At 50.4% G+C, this 21,247-nt stretch overlaps 1 protein-coding gene across 2 annotated transcripts; it reads right to left on the bottom strand.

Moving 5' to 3' along the window:
* Positions 1–1,079: 1,079 nt before the first annotated feature.
* FBXO41 (F-box protein 41) lies at positions 1,080–17,927 on the bottom strand. 2 transcript variants are annotated; one of them, XM_053458076.1, is made up of 12 exons: positions 16,949–17,927; positions 8,913–9,120; positions 8,164–8,243; positions 7,419–7,762; positions 6,879–7,111; positions 6,424–6,539; positions 6,120–6,272; positions 5,413–5,508; positions 5,180–5,298; positions 4,544–4,702; positions 2,064–2,179; positions 1,080–1,582 (listed from the first exon to the last, which is right to left on the bottom strand). In XM_053458076.1, exons 1-12 carry the CDS (start codon positions 17,680–17,682, stop codon positions 1,520–1,522), a joined length of 2,421 nt encoding a protein of 806 aa, XP_053314051.1. In that variant the 5' UTR covers positions 17,683–17,927; the 3' UTR covers positions 1,080–1,519. The 2 variants fall into 2 exon arrangements, with proteins under 2 accessions (XP_053314051.1, XP_053314052.1); XM_053458077.1 differs by having other exon boundaries at positions 5,413–5,505.
* Positions 17,928–21,247: the final 3,320 nt, after the last annotated feature.

Here is a 21,247-nt window from a genome sequence, read left to right as displayed (position 1 = left end):
AAACACCGCCGTGTCTTTCCCGTGCCGGAGAGCTGGCTGCCTAGCGCCCGGGCAAATCCACCGACCCTGCCTCAATGTGTAACGGGGGGATTTAAAGACTGATCAACAATCCCCACCAGATACAAAGACGGACACAAAGCTACCTGAGTGAGGAATAATCGGATCGGGAGTATCGGAGAGCCGGCCTGTCGGATCCGGCCGCGCATGCCTGATGTCTAATGCATGGAATCAGTAAGCGGAGTCCTCTGTCCCCTCGTGTGACGGGCAGGTGGCCTCCATACCCAGCGGCCCCGGCTTTGCTGCAGACGCGTTTCCCGTCGATATTCTAACTCACTGACCTGGGAATAAAGATCCTCCAAAGGCAGCCTCTGCTGCGATCCTTCCGTAGATCCAACGCGGAGAGATCTACACCCCAGGGGGCGCTGCGCTATTTACGAAACATACTTAGCAACGACTCCTAACGACACCAAATTCACCCGGGCTGCTTCAATAAAACCAGGCTGGGAAAGCACTGAACTCGCCCGGACGCGCAGGCTGTGAGGATAACGCGAGGAGATCGTAACGTGACATTAAAATCAGAGACCTCCCCGCTACGGTCTCCTGGAGATCCAGGCTGCTCCCACCGGATCCCCGGCCAGCCACGGCGCGCGCTCCACGTAATAAATCCGCTGAGACGATCTCAAAGACAAGTCTACCGGCCACCGGTATCAGAACGGGCTGTGCTCCTCAAACTGTCCTGACCTTTTTGGGTCCGTTGTGGGTCCATCCACGGCTATCCTTAGATGATGTTCTTGGAGGTAAAAACTCCAACGAGGAGTCGGACCCCAGCGTTCCTTATTTCTCCCCCTCGAGCACCGGGTCGGTTTATCGCCGTGCCAAAGATCAAAGATTTGGATAATTTATCATCCGAAATGGCCGGGTCGGGCTTCTCTCGCCCGGTAGGGGACAGCGCTGGTCCCGGAACCTGTCCTGCTGGAATAATCTCAGTCCTGTTCTCCTGGAACGCCTACCGACTCCCAGTATTATTTTATTACTTTTTAAATAATAATGTATATATATATTTATAATTAAAATTTATATATATATTAATATACAGATTTATACGTATATCTCACTTGACAAAAACACAAATAATAATAATAATTATGACGATGATCATGTGACGTTTTTCTCCGATGCTCGATAGAAACGTTTATATCGCTACATGTTTTTGGGGCCGCCGTGGTTGAGCTTGATGCTGCGTTTCTTGGCGACTTCTCATAACGGACGCGCAAGAGCAGAAAAGTTTCACTAAAGAACCCTGAAGTTTGGAGTCCCCGCCGTGGCTGAAGGAGGCGACTCCAGTTTCCTTCAAGCCCTTCTTGTTCTTCCGCGAGGAGGTCTGGGACGCGCTCCTAGAAGTGTGTATTTGGCAAACAGGTGGCGTTTCCCTCGGGGAGACTCGCTCGGCGGACTCGGGACGTCGGAGCCTTCCGGAGACCTCAAGATCATAAAGTGTCCGTTTCAGAAGAGCGTGGGGCTAGCAGCTTTCTTCTACTTTAATGTGTAGGATCTTGGAGAAACCAGGTCTCTTCTTCAAAGCCTGGAACATAAAATGCGTGTTAATATTATATGATAGAGCCCAACCGGCGCTGTCAACGTATAACGCAAAGCGCAGCAGCACTCGAGAACACTGCCAGAGAGAACACTGCCCTCTAGAACACTGCGCACAAGAATGCTGCCCTATAGAACACTGCGCACAAGAATGCTGCCCTCTAGAACACTGTGCACAAGAATGCTGCCCTCTAGAACACTGCGCACAAGAATGCTGCCCTCTAGAACACTGCGCACAAGAATGCTGCCCTCTAGAACACTGCGCACAAGAATGCTGCCCTCTAGAACACTGCGCTCTAGAACACTGCCCTTTGAGAAAGAGGACTTTACTAGCGGAGACGTCCCCAGTCCCACGATACACAATGTGCCTCCCCTTGCAACTCTGATTGGCTTTTGTTTGCTTAGCTAAACATTACGTTACTATGGTAACACCCCAAATAGCACATATATGTAGATATATTTACGTTTACCTGTAGTTTGTTCACCATTTCCTCAAAGAGCTTCCTGGCCTCCGGGCTGCTGGGGTCTTTAAAGTAATCCCCGATGCCCACCTGCACCACGATGGACTTCAGGGTGCGACAGACGCCTGCGAGAAAGAACCGACCCGTCAGAACCCGGCAGCCAATCAGATCCGTGTAACCCATCAGCACCCGGGGCCGGGGCTCAGGACGGGGCAACCCAAGATACGCCAGGCCGGTCCGACACAGAATGATCCCAGCATCCCTTTAGAGTGCGTCGTAAAGGTGCCGTTCCACTTACACAACACACGAGTGCCCCAGATCCGTGACTTTCATCCCATAAAAACATCGCAAAGCCTCTTAACCCCTTAAGGACAATAGGGGTTATTACTCGTAGTATATTGTGGGACAATGGCTATTTTAACATTTTTCGGTGTTCCTGTTTAGCTGTGATTTTCTTCTTTCTCATTTCGTGCTCCCACACATATTATATATTGTTTTTTTCAGGACAAACAGGGCTTTCTTTAGATACCATTAATTTTATCATATCATCTAATTTACTATAAAAAAAATGATAAAATATGGGGATTTTTTGTTAAAAAAATACTTTTTCTCACTTTTTAAACAAAAAACTTTTACTCATCTGCAAAAACGAATGAAAAAACCTGCTAAATAGATTCTACTATTTGTCCTGAGTTTAGAAATACCCAATGTTTTTATGTTTTTTTGCTTTTTTCTGCACGTTATGGGGCAATAAGTACAGGTAGCGTTTTGCTATTTCAAAACCTTTTTTTCCAAATCTGGTAATTCTTCCCCCCATGTGCCATTTCGGGTATCTTTGAAGCCGGCCAATGCAATTTACCCCATCAAGTCATATATTTTTAAAAACTAGACACCCCAAGGTATTTCACATGCTGGTAATTTAACCCTTTCCATGCACTAATTTTACCACCAGCCTTTGTGAAACTTTATGGTAGTAAATTTTTTTGTATTTTTTTCACACACGTTGTACTTCAGGTATAAATTTATCGCTCCTGGTATATGTCCGTGTCAAACAACACCCCAATATGTGTTCAGTAACATCTCCTGAGCGCAGTGATACCCCACATGCATGGGTTTGTTGGGTTATTTGGGAGGTAAAAGGCCGCCTTTGTGAGGTGTGTATTTTTTGGCCATTTAGACATCTGATCCTACTGCCCCCATGTCCCATATTTGGGACACCTTTGAACCCGGCCAATTCAATTTACCTCATCCACTCATGCATTTTTTAATACGAGACACCCTATGGGCATTTGTAATGCCAATATTTTAACTCTTTCCATGCTGGAATTTTTGTAAAGATAAAGAATTTTAGGACTTGCTTATTAATTTTTTTTTATTATTTTTTTGGTGACAGTGGGGATTTTTATATGTTACCATATTATTTTTATTTTTTAAACATTTTTTTTAATATTTTTTTTTAAAAAATTTTTTAATTTTTTTTTTTTTTTTTTTTTTTTTTTTTTTAATACTAATCACTCATTACTGAGCTGGGCTCCATTGACCTTGCATGGTTGGATGCAGTACCTGCATTCAACCTGCAGGAGGAGCTCGAGAGTTCACAAGAGGGTCTGGATAGACCCTCTATGAACTCATTTCTATTGTTGATGCCATCCTGTGAATGACGGCAACGTCATTTACAGGATGGCACTTGTGGTTGCTCTTCGGAGCAATCACAAGGCGATCGGGGTAGGGGGGTAGTGTTGCTGACATGCCTCGATATCGAGGCATGTCAGTAACACCATTTATGCTTAGGAAGCGATTCAGTTCGCTTCCTAAGCTGTTTTAGCCGGGCGCCGCCGCGATCTTTCATGATCGGTGCGGCGGCGGCCATTTTTCTTCCGGGGAGGGCTGCCAAGGGCTGCCCTCCCCGGATCCACGGTCAGCCTCACTTAGGAGGCTTCCGTGGATGCTGCAAAGCCGCCGATGCAGCTATTTAACGGCAGCCCGTACATGTACGGGCATTGTCGTTAACCCGTTGCACGGCAACCCCGTACATGTACGTGGATTGTCGTTAAGGGGTTAAGGAGCTTTTTTTAAATTTTTTTATCCCGTTTCGGCAGCAGTCGCCTAGGGGTGCCTTCGTTTATGTCATGTGACAATTAAGCATTCCCTGCAAATGTTACGAAGAGGGGGCAAGTTTTACTAAAGGATTATTTCCGGGAAGGGTCTGGACTGTGGGTAACACCAGGAACGGGGCTCCCGATAATAAACGTAATAAACATTAAATTCAGCAGACTCGGTGGAACGGCACCTTTAATTATTCACATAATGTAACTCTGACGCTTAGAACATTCACCCTACTCTTTGTTCTGATTGGCCGCGCATATTGTAACTTTTTAACTCTTTAATCTTAAGAACACCCCGTAAATGCCCCCATAAGGTCCCAGTCTCAGGCCCCGGTGTCGTGAGGGTAATATGGGCAGGAGACCCCACCGCAGGCCAATACTCACTGTTAAAATGCAGGAGGGCTTTTGGCGTCACCGGCGTGGAGGTCAGGACCAGCATCTCCAGCCCCTTCAGCCCCTCACGGCAGACCTCGGCGGCCACCTCCTGGTTGATCTCGGTGACGTGATCCAACTCCAGCACCTGCAGCCGCATGCAGTTCCGAGCTGCGGAGAGAGAGCGGCTGCCATGGAGAAACGAGAGGAACCGGCCCGCCCGCCATTTATTACACCCCGTACCGACCAATGAAGCCACCGCCGGCTGCCGGTAGGTGGGCATACCACCAAAGGGTTAATCCCCGCATGGATCCTAAACACGGTATGCATCATACATATAGCAGTGGATAGAATGGGGACCTGCTTTTTTTTTTCTCCATGAGGGGGCGCCGGGGTCGAGCTTTTGGTTAAATAAATAGATTGTAAGCTCCCTAACCTAGCAGGGTTAATGAGGGTTATTTAACGTCTGTTAATGAGAGCTTCGCCGTCCCCTATTGCAGCAGCCCTATGGAATCTGCTGGCGATATAGAAATAAATGGAGACGAGGCGACCCGATGATCCGGGAATACGGAGGAAATTCCTAATAATTCCGGTCTTAGAGGGTTCCATGAAAGGATAATTTACTGCCCTAAAGCCCCCCTCACTTGCCTAGAGAAGAGAGACCCTGCACTCCGCAGCCGGCTCCTCCAACACCAAGGGCCCGGAGGTGTGGCCAGCAGCGTCCAATCATCTGCAAGCATCGGTTACTGAACCGCGTGGGCTGTTGGCTGGAAGAGAGCACAGGGAGAGGTTACCCGGCCCACCGGACAGGGTTTAGCCGTCAGAGTCATTTTTGGGTGTTTTTATGGCAGATTCGGCCCAGCAAAATCGAAGGAACTCACCAAGGGTGCAACGGCGCCACCTGGAGGGAAATGATGTCTCTGCAGCCGGCCCCCAGAGCCCAGATCACTTCGTGCCCGACGGGGTCCGTCGAACTTCTGAAAGTTACAGGAACAAAAACCCATTTTAGGCAAAACAATAATAATAAAAGAATTCTGAGCGCTGGGAGTAACGATCTGCAGTGATTACACGGCACGGCTTGCAGCGACCGGCAGTACCTGTATGTGACAGTTTGGGGGACCGGCAGTACCTGTATGTGACGGCTTGGGGGACCGGCAGTACCTGTATGTGACGGGTTGCAGCGACCGGCAGTACCTGTATGTGACGGGTTGCAGCGACCGGCAGTACCTGTATGTGACAGCTTGGGGGACCGGCAGTACCTGTATGTGACGGCTTGGGGTGACCGGCAGTACCTGTATGTGACAGCTTGCAGTGACCGGCAGTACCTGTATGTGACAGCTTGGGGGACCGTCAGTACCTGTATGTGACGGCTTGCAGCGACCGGCGTTACCTGTATGTGACGGCTTGCGGTGACCGGCAGTGCCTGTATGTGACGGCTTGCGGTGACCGTCAGTACCTGTATGTGGCAGCTTGCGGTGACCGTCAGTACCTGTATGTGGCAGCTTGCGGTGACCGGCAGTACCTGTATGTGGCGGCTTGCGGTGACCGGCAGTACCTGTATGTGGCGGCTTGGGGTGACCGGCAGTACCTGTATGTGACGGCTTGCAGTGACCGGCAGTAGCAGCTGGCCAGCCAGAGGGACCGGTCGGTCAGGATATTGGGACAGTGAGAGATCCGCAGGATCAGAAGGTTCCCGCCTGTCGCTTTGAGCAGCGACTCCAGGCCGGCTTCGAGACATCCCCTGCAAAGAAAGGGGGCAAATACATATGGGGGGGTTCTGTGGGGGGACAGGGAACACATGGAAATATATGAGGGGGCACTACGCCAGCATACGGATTAAAGCGCAAGCTCCTGGACCAGTCCCACCGTGAGCTGGGGGTCCCCGCTCCTACCGTGTGCTTTTCATGTATTCCTCCTTGGTTTCTTTCTTTCCTCTCTGACGAGGTTTGAGGTTCTGAAGGGTCAAGGAGTGAGTCTGAGTGCACCACTGAGACAGCGTGACCAAGAACTGAAAGAGAACCGCGCAAAGATTGTCAGCTCTGAGAACGAGGCTCAGCCGGCATCTGCTCCATTTAACAAGCAAAGGAAAAGGTTTTATTTATTTTTTTGGGTTATTTTTGGTTTTATTCCTCTACCAGCAAAGGACTGTCGGTGATACCATCTACCCCCCTCCCCCGGCGGACCGGCTTTTAAGGCTAATGGCTCTGAGAATGTAAAGCGCCGTGTGATTGGTTATTGATTAGTTAATGAGATGCCGTTAAACAGACAGAATAAATGAGGAGATGTAGCGACGCCGCAGGGACGGATGTAGGAGCCACGCGGTCGGGTGACAGGCGGCTTATCTCACCTTCGGAGACACCCTCGCATTCTCCAGGAACACCCGGGTCCACACGGCCGGGTGCCGGGCCACAAACTTCCAGTCCCTGCTGACCTCCGCCGCCCGCAGCAAGGTTTTGGTATCGAGGTAGGTGAAGATGCAGAACAGGGCCGCCCGCATCTTCAGGATTTCGGGGCTGATGACCTCATTCGATCGGGATGGACTCCCCTTCTCTGGTCTCTGCATCCTCCCGTCGCAACGTCCTGGGTGCAGCAAGTGGGAGAAGGTCACCAGTGCTGCACAGCAGTCTCCTCACCGCCAGTGGCACTGGGTTCCTGAATACATCTCTCTGGACACTTCAGTTTGTGGACCTTAAGCAATGGAAATCTAGAAGCATCTCCTAGAATTCCGGACTATATTCTTGGGATATCTTTCGTTTCCATCGTGTAGGAGAAGTCATGGTACTTATTACTCCTTTCTTCCTCCACCGTATGGGCGAGAGGAGTTATGGCGGGCACCCAATCTGTACATTATCATGCTCCTCTATAGGCTGTTGCCACCATTGCTTACCTTTTGCCCGGCTGCCTCCCGACACCCTGAGCTCCGCAGAGCCGACGCTCTCGTGTTCCCAAACTTCCGCCTCAGATTCCGTGGTCCTGGATCCCACGTCCGAAATGTCCCCTTCCTCCCCCTCTGTACTGTTCCGGTAGGGCCGGCGGTGCCAGTTCTGGATAGCCTGCCTGCGAAGGCCGGAGCTCGGGGTATTGTTATTTCTTTCAAAGCTGCTCTCCAAGCCCGAGTTGTTCCTCGTGAAGCGCGGGCCGTCCGAGGCCTCGTCCGCTGCCGCTTGTTCTGCGACGTCGCTGTCGTACCCCCCTGAGCTTTGGGAGACGGTCTTCACTCTACCAGGGGCCCTGAAAAAAAATCAGAAGGACCTCTCTTTTATCTTTGGAGGACCAAGCGTGTTCTCTTTAGGGCACCTCTGACGTTTGGGGAAGATAAAGACCTCTGATGACATTTATTAACGCGTCAGCATCATAAACGAGACGGTTAAGGGATAGCTGTGTGTAGTAAAAAGATGAATAAAGAGATAAAAGAGAGACAAAGCGGCCGGTTACAGCGCTTACACTTCTGCCTCACTTCACCCTGGTCTTTACATCAGACTAGACCAGCTGAATGGTTCCTATCTGCCGTCAGATTCCACGTTTCTATGGAAACCAGAGAATTTTGGCAAACAGGCATTTGTACCATCCGCGCAACGAGAGAGCGAAGCTGCATGAGAAGGGGTGGGTGACGTGACCAGAACGACGCTCACCCAACACTCGAGGAGGTCCTTGGATTGGCGGCTGAATACGAGCTGTGGGCAGCTGAGCCTGGGCCGGGGTTCCTGTCCCGCTTTGGGGAGAGAATAGAGAAATTTTTATTTTTTAAAAGAAATTTTAATAAATTGTTATCCTGATTGCCCATCATCACCACCATCACCATCATCATCACCATCATCATCATCACTACCATCATCACCATCATGAGCATCATCACCACCATCATGAGCACCATCATCATCACCACCATCAGCATCATCACCACCATCATCAGCACCACCATCATCATCACTACCATCATCACCATCATGAGCATCATCACCACCATCATGAGCACCACCATCATCATCACCACCATCAGCATTCATCACCACCATCATCAACACCACCACCATTATCAGCATCATCATCACCACCACCATCATCACCATCATGAGCACCACCATCATCATCATCACCATTATCAGCATCATCATCAATATCATCATCACCACCACAACTACTTTTTTGGTCCAAAATCATTAACATCTACTGGAAACTCTTCCCGCCATCTCTCGTTACGTAGTACATGGGACTGGTTCATGCAGTAACTTGTGGGTCCTCCACATGGGGCATCTTATATTTCCCACCTATTTCTTGGCCCCGTAGATTGGCCATCTTGGCACTTACTTGTTCTCCTGGCCATCACCCATACCGTCCGTAGGACAGGGTTTTACCCCTCGCCACCTCCCTTCATACGCACCTGCCTGGGCTGCACCTTGTACCCGGGGACGCTGCAGCGCCCCAAGCTGCCGTTGGGGGTACTGCCACAGCTGCTGATGATCTGGAGCTGTTTCTCGGCTCTGTCGGCCCGGTCCAGGAGCTCCTCGATGAACTGCTGCAGACGCACTTTGGCGTTGGCCTCACGGCTCGCCGTCTCCTTCAGGAATAAGTCTATCTCCATCACCTCCCTGCGAGATAATAACCAAGCGTCAACGCGACGTATAACCCCATACCACGGCCCGCTCCCTCCCAGAGCACCCAATATTACCCACGACGTATAACCCCATTTCACGGCCCGCTCCCTCCCCGAGCACCCAATATTACCCACGACGTATAACCCATACCACGGCCCGCTCCCTCCCCGAGCACCCAATATTACCCACGACGTATAACCCCATACCACGGCCCGCTCCCTCCCCGAGCACCCAATATTACCCACGACGTATAACCCCATACCACGGCCCGCTCCCTCCCCGAGCACCCAATATTACCCACGACGTATAACCCCATACCACGGCCCGCTCCCTCCCCGAGCACCCAATATTACCCACGACGTATAACCCCATACCACGGCCCGCTCCCTCCCCGAGCACCCAATATTACTCACGAAGTATAACCCCATACCACGGCCCACTCCCTCCCCGAGCACCCAATATTACCCACGACGTATAACCTCATACCACGGCCCGCTCCCTCCCCGAGCACCCAATATTACCCACGACGTATAACCCCATACCACGGCCCGCTCCCTCCCCGAGCACCCAATATTACTCACGAAGTATAACCCCATACCACGGCCCACTCCCTCCCCGAGCACCCAATATTACTCACGAAGTATAACCCCATACCACGGCCCACTCCCTCCCCGAGCACCCAATATTACCCACGAAGTATAACCCCATACCACGGCCCGCTCCCTCCCCGAGCACCCAATATTACCCACGACGTATAACCTCATACCACGGCCCGCTCCCTCCCCGAGCACCCAATATTACCCACGACGTATATCCTGATACCACGGCTCGCTCCCTCCCCGAGCACCCAATATTACCCACGACGTATATCCTGATACCACGGCCCACTCCCTCCCCGAGCACCCAATATTACCCACGAAGTATAACCCCATACCACGGCCCGCTCCCTCCCCGAGCACCCAATATTACCCACGACGTATAACCTAGGGCTGCAACTAACGATTATTTTCATAATCGATTAGTTGGCCGATTATTTTGTCGATTAATCGATTAATCGGATAAAAAAATGAATGTAAATTTTTCATTTATTTAAAATAATTTAATAAACAAATGATGTTAAATACAAACAGCAGAATAAAAAAAACTTAGATAAAATGCATTTCTTGTCTTTATTTCCCAACCAGCCCCCCAATTGATGCACATTTGAGCCCAGGCTTGCCACGCTGCCTCCCAGACATGCCATGCTGCCCCCCCACATATGCCACTCCACGCTGCCTCCCACATATACCACTCCACCTCCACATATGCCACTGTGCCTGATACGCCTTATACCCCCTGATACACCACTCCATCTTCCCCAGACATGCCACGCTGCCCTCCCCACATATGCCACTCCACTCTACCCCCAGATATGCCACTGTGGCCCCAGATATGCCTTATACACCCTGATACACCACTCCCGTCCTCCCCAGACATGCCACACTGCCCTCCCCACATATGCCTTATATACTGTATATGCCTTATACACCCAGATATGTCACTCCGTCCTCCCCAGATATGCCTTATACCCCCCAGATATCTCATAGTCCCCTCATAGAGTCACAGACCCGTTCACAGTTCACAGACACCATACTTTTATAAATAAGTACAGGGTTAATCTTCGCTGCCCCCAGGATTTAGATTCCCCTTAGTTTGCCCCCCTTTACCTCTAACTGCGCCTTAAGTTAACTTTATTAAATTAATCAAATTAACCCACAGTCCTCATCATTAAATTAACCCTAAACACCCCATTAACCATAACTACCCCTAAATTAACTCTAAATACCCCATCAAAACAGCTACCCTAAATTAACCCTAAACACTCCATTAACCATAACTGCCCCTAAATTAACCCTAAACACCCCATTAACCACAGCATCCCCTAAATTAACCCTAAAGACCCTGTCAACCACAACAGCCCCTAAATTAACCCTAAACACACCATTAACCATAACTGCCTCAAATTAACCCCAAACACCCCATTAACCACAGCTGCTCCTAAATTAACCCTAAACACCCCATTAACCATAGCTGCCCCTAAATTAACCCTAAACACCCTATTAACCATAGCTGCCCCTAAACACCCCATTAACCATAGCTGCCCCTAAACACCCCATTAACCATAACTGCCCCTAAATTATCCCTAAACACCCCATTAACCATAACTGCCCCTAAATTAACCCTAAACACCCCATTAACCATAACTGCCCCTAAATTAACCCCCACCCCCCCTAACTTTCAGCAGGCCAAATATTAATTTTATACTTACAGTTAGATGAGTGTCACAGCCATGTGGTTCTGGCCTTCTGGGAGAAGGAAGGGGGCGGGGCCAGTTGTCACAGTGATTACAGGGAGGGGGAGTAAGTAGGAGCTGCTGCTGTGAGTCACTCAAACGGATTATATAATGAGGGGGATTTTTCAGAGCGTTTGCTCTGAAAAAACCCTCATTTTATAATCGATAAAAATCGATTCAACTAATCGATAATGAAATTCGTTGGCAACGAATTTCATTATCGATTATTATCGATTTTATCGATTAGTTGTTGCAGCCCTAGTATAACCCCATACCACGGCCCGCTCCCTCCCCGAGCACCCAATATTACCCACGACGTATAACCCGATACCACGGCTCGCTCCTTCCCCGAGCACCCAATATTACTCACGAAGTATAACCCCATACCACGGCCCGCTCCCTCCCCGAGCACCCAATATTACCCACGACGTATAACCCCATACCACGGCCCGCTCCCTCCCCGAGCACCCAATATTACCCACGACGTATAACCCCATACCACGGCCCGCTCCCTCCCCGAGCACCCAATATTACCCACGACGTATAACCCCATACCACGGCCCACTCCCTCCCCGAGCACCCAATATTACCCACGACGTATAACCTCATACCACGGCCCGCTCCCTCCCCGAGCACCCAATATTACCCACGACGTATAACCCCATACCACGGCCCGCTCCCTCCCCGAGCACCCAATATTACTCACGAAGTATAACCCCATACCACGGCCCACTCCCTCCCCGAGCACCCAATATTACCCACGACGTATAACCCCATACCACGGCCCGCTCCCTCCCCGAGCACCCAATATTACCCACGACGTATAACCCCATACCACGGCCCGCTCCCTCCCCGAGCACCCGATATTACCCAATCAGAAACCAATATAAACCATGTACAGCGTGAGAACGAGGCAGAACAAATAAACAGACAGAAGTGATTTTGGGGCAGATTATTCACCGATAGATAAAATACCCTCTTCACAGATTTGGAAGAATCCTTTACACAAATTATCTAGTCTGCCGGCCGTTTCTCCTGCTATAAAGACTCCGTAATCAGTCGTTGGTCTCGTTTAGATTCAGGAGCCGTGTGTCTATCCCATGCATGTTTAATCCCCTCACTGTATTACCCTCTACCACTTCTGCTGGGAGGCTGCTCCATGACTCTACCACCCTATCATGAAAATAACTTTGCTCCTCCTCTGAAATAAATTTCCCTCCCGTCCTTTATCTCTTTATGTATTTAAATGTCTCTCCCCGTCTCTCTCTTCTCTCCTCTGTCTCCCTCTTCTCTCCCCTTGGTCTCCTTTCTCCCCCATCTCTCTCTTCTCTCCCCCGTCTCACCTGTGGGGTAGAGACCCTGATTTTACGGGTAGTAAATTCATTATTTATGAATCAGTACCTTCTTTCTTCTGTATTCTTTATGAACGCAGAGGGAAGAATACAGCGCCTTGCCCTTTGGCAGTGACACGGTTAATTTCTGGATCTCCCCTGTGAGAGGGATCAATGGCCGAGCGCTGAACTGCTGAGGGCTTCAGTCTCTGCATGGCGTCTGCTTCAGCAGCTGGACAGCAACACGGCACTTCTCACTGCATCCATCCATACACACGTAAATACATACATACATATACATACATACACACATATATAATACATATACACACATATACATACACACACATCTATACATACATATATACACTCATACACATACACACATACACATACATACACATATATATACACAGACCACACATTTATACATACATATACATACACATACATACATACACACATATCTATACACACATGTACACATATACACACACCTACATACACATATATATATACACACAGAATTCATTCTCCCTGCAACTGGCTTCGGCACCTGGAAAATGGAGTTAAAGCTGCTGTTCCATCTACTCTGCTTATTTAATACTTTTATAACTAAATGCCGTGTTAAGAATGCCGCGTTGGAATGCCCCGTTAGAATGCCCCGTTAGAATGCCCCGTTGGAATGCCGCGTTGGAATGCCCCGTTAGAATGCCCTGTTAGAATGCCGCGTTGGAATGCCGCGTTGGAATGCCGCGTTAGAATGCCCCGTTAGAATGCCGCGTTGGAATGCCCTGTTGGAATGCCCCGTTGGAATGCCGCGTTGGAATGCCGCGTTGGAATGCCGCGTTGGAATGCCGCGTTAGAATGCCCCGTTAGAATGCCGCGTTGGAATGCCCTGTTGGAATGCCCCGTTGGAACGCCCCGTTGGAATGCCCCGTTGGAACGCCGCGTTGGAATGCCCCGTTGGAATGCCGCGTTGGAATGCCCCGTTGGAATGCCGCGTTGGAATGCCCCGTTGGAATGCCCCGTTGGAATGCCCCGTTAGAATGCCCCGTTGGAATGCCCCGTTAGAATCACAGTTCCTGGTCCTGCTCGATGCCCCAACCCTTCCTAGAAATGATTTTGCCCTCTGCAGAATTTTTGCTGGGAATACGTAATTTTCACGTGACAACAAAAACAAACACTGATAAGTCGTTGCCATAGAAACTGTAAAAACCTTCTTAAAATGGTCTCAGCCCATTCGCTGACGCTTCTTGTTGGAGCGCTAGCAGATTCCGTAGCGATGTCACAAAATTACAAAAAAGATTAACATTGAAAATATACGAAATTGCCCGTAATTTTATAATCACGCAGCGCGCGGCCCGTCATATCCAGCTGGCAGTACAGAGCGCTGCCGGCCGGCCGCCAGCTGGGCATCTGCCAGTCCGTACAATAAGTGTCGCTGCACAATGATAATCAATCTGCGTGGTCTACAGACCTCCTGACTGGGGTTCAATAGTTATGAATACATAAGGAAAGGAGGTTCCTCCCCCGAGGAGCTTACAGTCTACATCTCATTGGACCAGAAAATCCCAGGTGATCAGCATCAGGCGCCAAACTAAATGCAGAACCTGCTTGCTGATCGACGCCACGATTTATTACACAATTTAAACAATAATCCCGAGTATCGCCTTCTGAACAGACGCCTCTCCAAGAGAACGGCCGCCCGGCGCGAGCGGGAGAATGAGGAGAATGAGGAGAATGAAGCCTCCGCACTCCCCCAGGAATGTAGGCCATCTTTTGTTAGGCGATCAAACATTTCAGGGCATATTAACGGTATTTATATTCAGGGATTTGTAACTATCGACTTAAACTGCTTCCCACAGCTGGAGAAATGTGTCAGTCGTTGATTTGTATTTATTATTCATTCGCTTATTAAAAAGTATTTTCATTTTTTTAACAGATAATATCTGCCAAAAACGAATATTTTTTGATAAATATTATTTCCCCAAGATTTAAGCAGTTATCCCTTACCGCTGGAATATATGATTATTCCTCCCCATTATCTCTCCCCTGCTGATCAGATAATTTTAGCTCTGCCACGTTTTGTCACAGGTTTATACAATTATACTGTGACATTTAAAGAAAAAAAGGATTTAATGTGCTTTAATAAATTTTTAATTTTTATTATTATCATAAATATATTTTTAAATAAAACAAAACTTTCCCCCATGGTGTTTTCTTAATTAAATTGTGAAATGGATTATAGCGCTTATTCCTCCCCGCCCCCGCCCATGATATACCGTATTGGCTCGAATATAGGCCGCACTTTTTTCCCCCACTTTAAGTTTTTAAAGTGGGGGTGCGGCCTATATTCGGGCTCTAGCGCCCGACGCCCGGGACATGCAGTCCCGGGCGCCGGGCAGGCAGCGGGGTTAAGATACAGATCCCCCGCAGCGGTGCAGGGGACCTGCATCCTTCTCCCCGATACGCTCAGACAGCCTCCCCTGCCAGCACTTCCCACGGGGGGGGGGTGCCGGCACGGGAGGTTATCTAAGCGTTTTACCTCTGCCCCCCCCTCCTCGACTTACCGGAGCAGACTCCCGGGTGTCTTGCGGGGCCGGCGGGAGACATTTACGCAATACGCTCATGCAACTTCCGGTACCGGAAGTTGCATACGCGTATTGCGTACATGTCCCTCGCCGGCCCCGCAAGCCGCCCGGGAGTCTGCTCCGGTAAGTCGAGGAGGGGGGGGGCAGAGGAGGACAGCGGATCGCGGGGAGGGAGGACAGCGGCAGCGGATCGCGGGGAGGGAGGACAGCGGCAGCGGATCGCGGGGAGGGAGGACAGCGGCAGCGGATCGCGGGGAGGGAGGACAGCGGCAGCGGATCGCGGGGAGGGAGGACAGCGGCAGCGGATCTCGGGGAGGGAGGACAGCGGCAGCAGATCTCGGGGAGGGAGGACAGCGGCAGCGGATCTCGGGGAGGGAGAACAGTGGCAGCGGATCTCGGGGAGGGAGGACAGAGTGGCAGCATGTTTTTTGGTGCTTTTTTAAAGAAAAAAAACTTTTTCTTTAAAAAAGCACCAAACTTTTAGGGTGCGGCCTATATACGGGGGCGGCCTATATCCGAGCCAATACGGTATATATATATATACTGTATTTATATATATATATATATAACACCTTCCCCTCCCCTGCGTCACACGGCTCGGGCGACATTGCACCTCTCGCATCAGTCTGAGTTGAGTGCGAGGATCAGGTGCGGCGCGTGATTTTTGCAGCGTTAACCCCTTTAATGCCATATGATCCGGGTCTACTTTTTTTGTACAGCGCCGCAGAATATGAGCTACAAACATAGGAAGTATAACCGGATGACGTCAGTCAAACCCCACATATATATATATATATATATATATACGCATTATGATACTGATGTGATGTCACGGCGTAGCTCTGTCCACATGACATCTACGCGATGATGTCACACTCTGTACATGTAACACCCGACTCCGCGCATCTCATGGCTGATCTGAGCAATTTCTAGCAATTGACTAGATTGTAAGCTCCCGGGCGCAGGGCGCTCGTCTCCCTTTCTGCCAGTTTGGTCTCGGGAAATCCGGAGTGTCTCTTTATCCAAGTGAGTCACCCCACTCCACCCCACAGGCTGTCACATCTCATCATGTGATGGATACAGAGTCTCCAGTGTCTGATTCGTATGACACGTGTCTCTCCGGTGACATCATCGGATGAGGCCACTTCTCAGTGACAGCCGGCAGTCAGTGCAGAGACAGCACAGACTGACACCGAGCGCCGCGGACCGTCTCCTAACATCCTACAACATCTCATTGTTTACAGAGACAGCTTCGGGCGTTACATTGAATCAAAACCCGACAATCAGCGACAAAACAACACAGGAGCAGTGACGTAATGGGGAGGAATAATCACACAGTTCCTACGAACAGGAATTTAAGATGGCCGCTCTCATGGTATATTATTACTTACTGACTTTTATAGCACCGTCATACTCTGCGGTGACGTACAAAGGGGTTCTAACAGTACAGTAGGTGCGGTAAACGTATCGTGTAGGACCCGCGATAGCGGCGGATACTCCTTTAGGTGCCGCTTTCTTGCGTCGTGCGCGGCTGAGAGTACTACCTCTGTACACACGCCACTTACTGTTGCTTCTTGGTCAGCTCCTGCTCTTTCTGCACCAGATCCTGTTTGAGGGAGGCCAGCATCTCCACGCTGACGTCCACCTGGCGCGTGAGCTCCGACGCTCTGTCCTCCAACTCCTGCTTTTCCCGGCCCAGCCTGACGCTCTCCTGCTTGGCTTTCTCCAGCTCCGAGCTCTTCCTCTCCAGCTCCACCTGCAGTCGGCCCACCTGGGTGGCTATCTTTTGCTCGACCTCCTCGGTCAGCTTCTCCAGGCGTTTGTCCACCTCCAGCTTCTCAAACGCCCTCACTTTTAACCTTGCCAGGCCCTCCTCATAGGCGGCGTCCACGGCGGCCGAGGCGGCAGCTGCGGCAGCCACGGCGGCAGGCGGCGGGGAGTGAGATGCCATCGTGGTCTTGGTGAATATCTCCCCGAGGGGAATGTCTACCTCCTGCGGGTAACGCGAAGATGCTGGACTCGGGTCCTCGGGCTGGACCGCGTCCCTGGAGAACCTCTGCTCCTTTCCCTGGAACGACGTGCTCTCAAACACCTCCCTGCGGTGGGCCGGGGTAAGCAGGGCCGTCTCGCTGGTTAAGGGAAAGATGGCGGCATCGCAGATACTATTTGTCTTGGACAAGACGTAGAGCGTCTCGTACGTGTGGTTGTATTCCAGGTGGGCCCTCAGAGAAGACAGACTCCGGAAACGTTTGTGCTCCCCACACCTCGGGCAACGATAAGGAAGATCCAAAGAGGCCATCCCTCAGCCGAGCCGGGGGTGTCTATCAGGGAGCCCCAGAGAGAGCGGCTGGGTGGGAAGGATCATGGTGTGCCCGGCGGGGTACAGGGGGCAGAGCTGTAGGGGTAGCAGCAGCGCTTCTTCCTCTGCATCCACGGCTTCATCTCTGAGGCAGCTGAGCGACAGACCGACCCTCTACGCAGACCTCCAGGAGAGCCGTCTCGTGCCGGTCTCGCTCCTCACGCGGGGGTCTTCTGCAGGGACATCACTCTGAAAAGAGACGGGAACATAACGTCAAAGAGCGCAAGTACGCCGTGACGGGGAGACTCTTCTCAATATGTTATGGGAGATTTTACACGCGTGTAACTCATATTAACCCAAAGGTGTCCAACTCGGTCCTTCAGGACCATAACGTGACCAGAACCAGAAGAAGACACGGTGGGCAAATTAAACCAATCACAGCGCAGTTACCGGGAAGTGATATATATTATATATATTATATATTATATACGGCTATCCTTACCGGACCTCCTTAACCTCTCTACAAACAACGCCGGGAACATGGATGGTTTCTGGGTGGGATTACTACTCTGCCACAGGCTGCCACTTCCAAAGACTTCTGCAAGGCAAAGTAGTCCCTCTTTGGACTATGATTTCATTGCTTTTTATTTGCCAGACATGAGATACCGGGCTGCGTGCCGCCATAACGGGCTGCGTGCCGGGCTGCGTGCCGAGATACCGCGCTGCGTGCCGGGCTGCGTGCCGAGATACCGGGCTGCGTGCAGAGATACCGGGCTGCGTGCCGAGATACCGGGCTGCGTGCCGAGATATCCCACCAATCCCAGCGAGGATCTCCTCTACACCACCAGCGCTCAAAATTACCCCCCACAGGGCACTTGGTTTTTAGAATAATACCCCGTCTGCCCCTCTTGCACAAAACGTTTTATAATGAAAAACAAACAGCCCTGGATTCGGCTCCGTTGAATCGGCCCCTCGGCTCGCGCGGCTGCTGCCTGGCACTGAGTGCTAACGCCAAGCTGCCTGCCTATAAATAGAAGAGCGCAGATTAACCCCCGAACATCCAAACGCCCGGAAAAGGGGCTTTCTAATGGAATTTAGGTGGGCACTCTCCAGTGGGTGAAGTGGGTGAAGGAGTACACCGCTAATAACCGGCACTCATAGAGTTAAATGCAAAATGAACCACGATACCTTCTCCTCATATCTCCCCACAGTGTTTTTTCTGTTTTAGGAATAGAAAATTATTCCTCCCCGGACTCTACAACAGGGAAAGGGCCCAGCAAGAAGCGCTGGGTTTAACCCTTTGCACCATGAGGATTCACGCAGGGATGCTGCAAATCATGTCAGGTGATTCCTAATTCATACCTCTGAAGTGTCCCTGTTTAGCTGACCAGTCCCTATTTTGGACCCAAATGGCTGTCCCACCCAATGTCCCCCTTTCTATACACATTATCGGGGCTTTTAGGGCAGTAGAACCCTGCGATCCCCTCATACCCAGCAAACATTCTGACCTCCTAGAAAAGAGGGGCATCAGGGGAGGAGAGAGGGGCATCTGGGGAGAAGAGGGGAGCATCAGGGGAGGAGAGGGGGCATCAGGGGAGAAGAGGGGAGCATCAGGGGAGGAGAGGGGGCATCAGGGGAGAAGAGGGGGGCATCAGGGGAGGAGAGGGGGCATCAGGGGAGGAGGGGGGCATCAGGTAATTTGGGTCCTAAAGAGGGACTTGCCAAAATAAAGAGGGACAGTAGGGCGGCAGCTTTGGGTGGGAAAGTCCTGAGCGCGGCCGTCAGTCCCGGCGGCTTTATTACCGATTACGAGGAGCGCTTCGCCTGAACGCCCGCCGGATCCGTCCGTCCTGATTAGGGTTATACGAGGAGCTGTTAGCCTCGGCCAGTTGCCTAGCAACAGATGTATAGCCCGATCCCCCCGCATGCTGCCTCGCTATAAGGGCACTTGTAGCACGCTGCGTTCCCATTGGTGGATTTATTAGATGTGCGTTAACAAGCCTCCTAACCTTTCCCCTGTGAGATGGAGCGGGCGCTCGGGTACAAAGTCACCCCTTCTCCGGGGCAGATCCACTCGCCTTTATCAATTCATCGAATGTATACAACCCCTGTTAACCACAAATCAGGACTGCCCAGTGTATAAGAGGACCTTTGGTAAGTATAGGGGGGGGTTAAAAAAAATTAGCTGTCCTATGAAAGCCAGGACACTTGGTAGGTATGATGGCTGACACAGGATTATAGGAAAGGTGTTAAAGATGCCGTTCCACTGACACAAAACATTCATTGCACCTCTGTAACCTCCATCTGTATTAAAAAGAAAAAAACACAATGGGGGGCCGGAGTATTCTTCGAGAAATTGGGAATTTGGAGGGTCTCAGCTAGAAGGTTCCGGGTATTATTTTATTAACCCGTTAATCTCCAACACGTGGGCATCCCGAGGTGTCATTCTCTGCCCTATTTATTAGACTTAATCAGAATAGCGAGCGATGACAGGGGGGGGGTTAGGGGGGGATTCCCACCAGGAGATGGTTTTTTAACCCTTTCCACACCAAGGTTTTTTCCAGTAACCTACATACCCTACATTTTCTTTTGCCATTTTTAGCATTTCCATCCTTTTCTTCAAAAAAATAAAAATAAAATAAATAGGGCTTTGAAACCAAAAAAGGCAAAAAAAAAATAATTGTGAGTGCTAGTATGTGAAAAACTAAAAAAAAAAACATTTTTTGCATTTTCTTTGGACTTCTTCTGTGTTTTAGGGCCCCAGATAAACAACGACCCAATATTTCTTCGCCAACGTCCCCCGATTACAGACGCACCGCACACACAGATTTATGTTCTAGAGGGCCACGTGCATCCCTCACATAGTTTGTTTTAATATTTCTGTCTTCGGGGATGGGGGTAGTGACCGGGGGAGGGGTAACAATGTAGTGATAAGCCAATGGGATGGAAGGGTTCTTACTCTCTTGCCTGCGCTGATCACACTGGGATCAGCAGGCCGGAATCCATTGCCTTGCATTGCTGATCGCAATACCTGTGATCATCCAGCAGAGGGAGCAATCCGAGAGCCAAGTAGGGTCGGAACAGACCTCCAGTGACTTTCCGGTGACGCCGATTAGGCATTCAGTATGCGCCGTCTGACCGTGTACCGGCGGTCACATTGATCACTCGACAGGAAGCCAGCAATGCCGGCTTCTGCTGACGGGGGAACTGCGGGCTGCCAACAGACGGTCTGATCTCCCGCTGCTGTGAAACACGCATGACGTACAGGTACGGCCTACAGGTAATTTTGCCATATCTTTTGTGGACGTACCTGTACATCTAAAAGGTAATAAAGGGGTTAAGTCTTCATACAGTAAGGGGCGGTTACATATGACCAGGTGTTATCTGATTGGTTTAGACAAAGGGTATAAAAAGGGTAGAATTAGCCCGGGCCAGTGAGGCTTCAGTAACTCGCTGGTGCCCGGGGGCAAGATAGCCGCGGAGTAAAACTCCCATCACCCTGTCCAAAGTAAAATAAAGCGGTAATGATTGGATTATGTATTATTTGGCAGCTTTTATTTGACTT

The sequence above is a fragment of the Spea bombifrons genome, chromosome 1, assembly GCF_027358695.1.
Source record: "Spea bombifrons isolate aSpeBom1 chromosome 1, aSpeBom1.2.pri, whole genome shotgun sequence".
In the NCBI taxonomy this organism is placed as follows: Eukaryota; Metazoa; Chordata; class Amphibia; order Anura; family Pelobatidae; genus Spea; species Spea bombifrons.
This window is presented reverse-complemented; position numbering and strand designations above follow the sequence as displayed.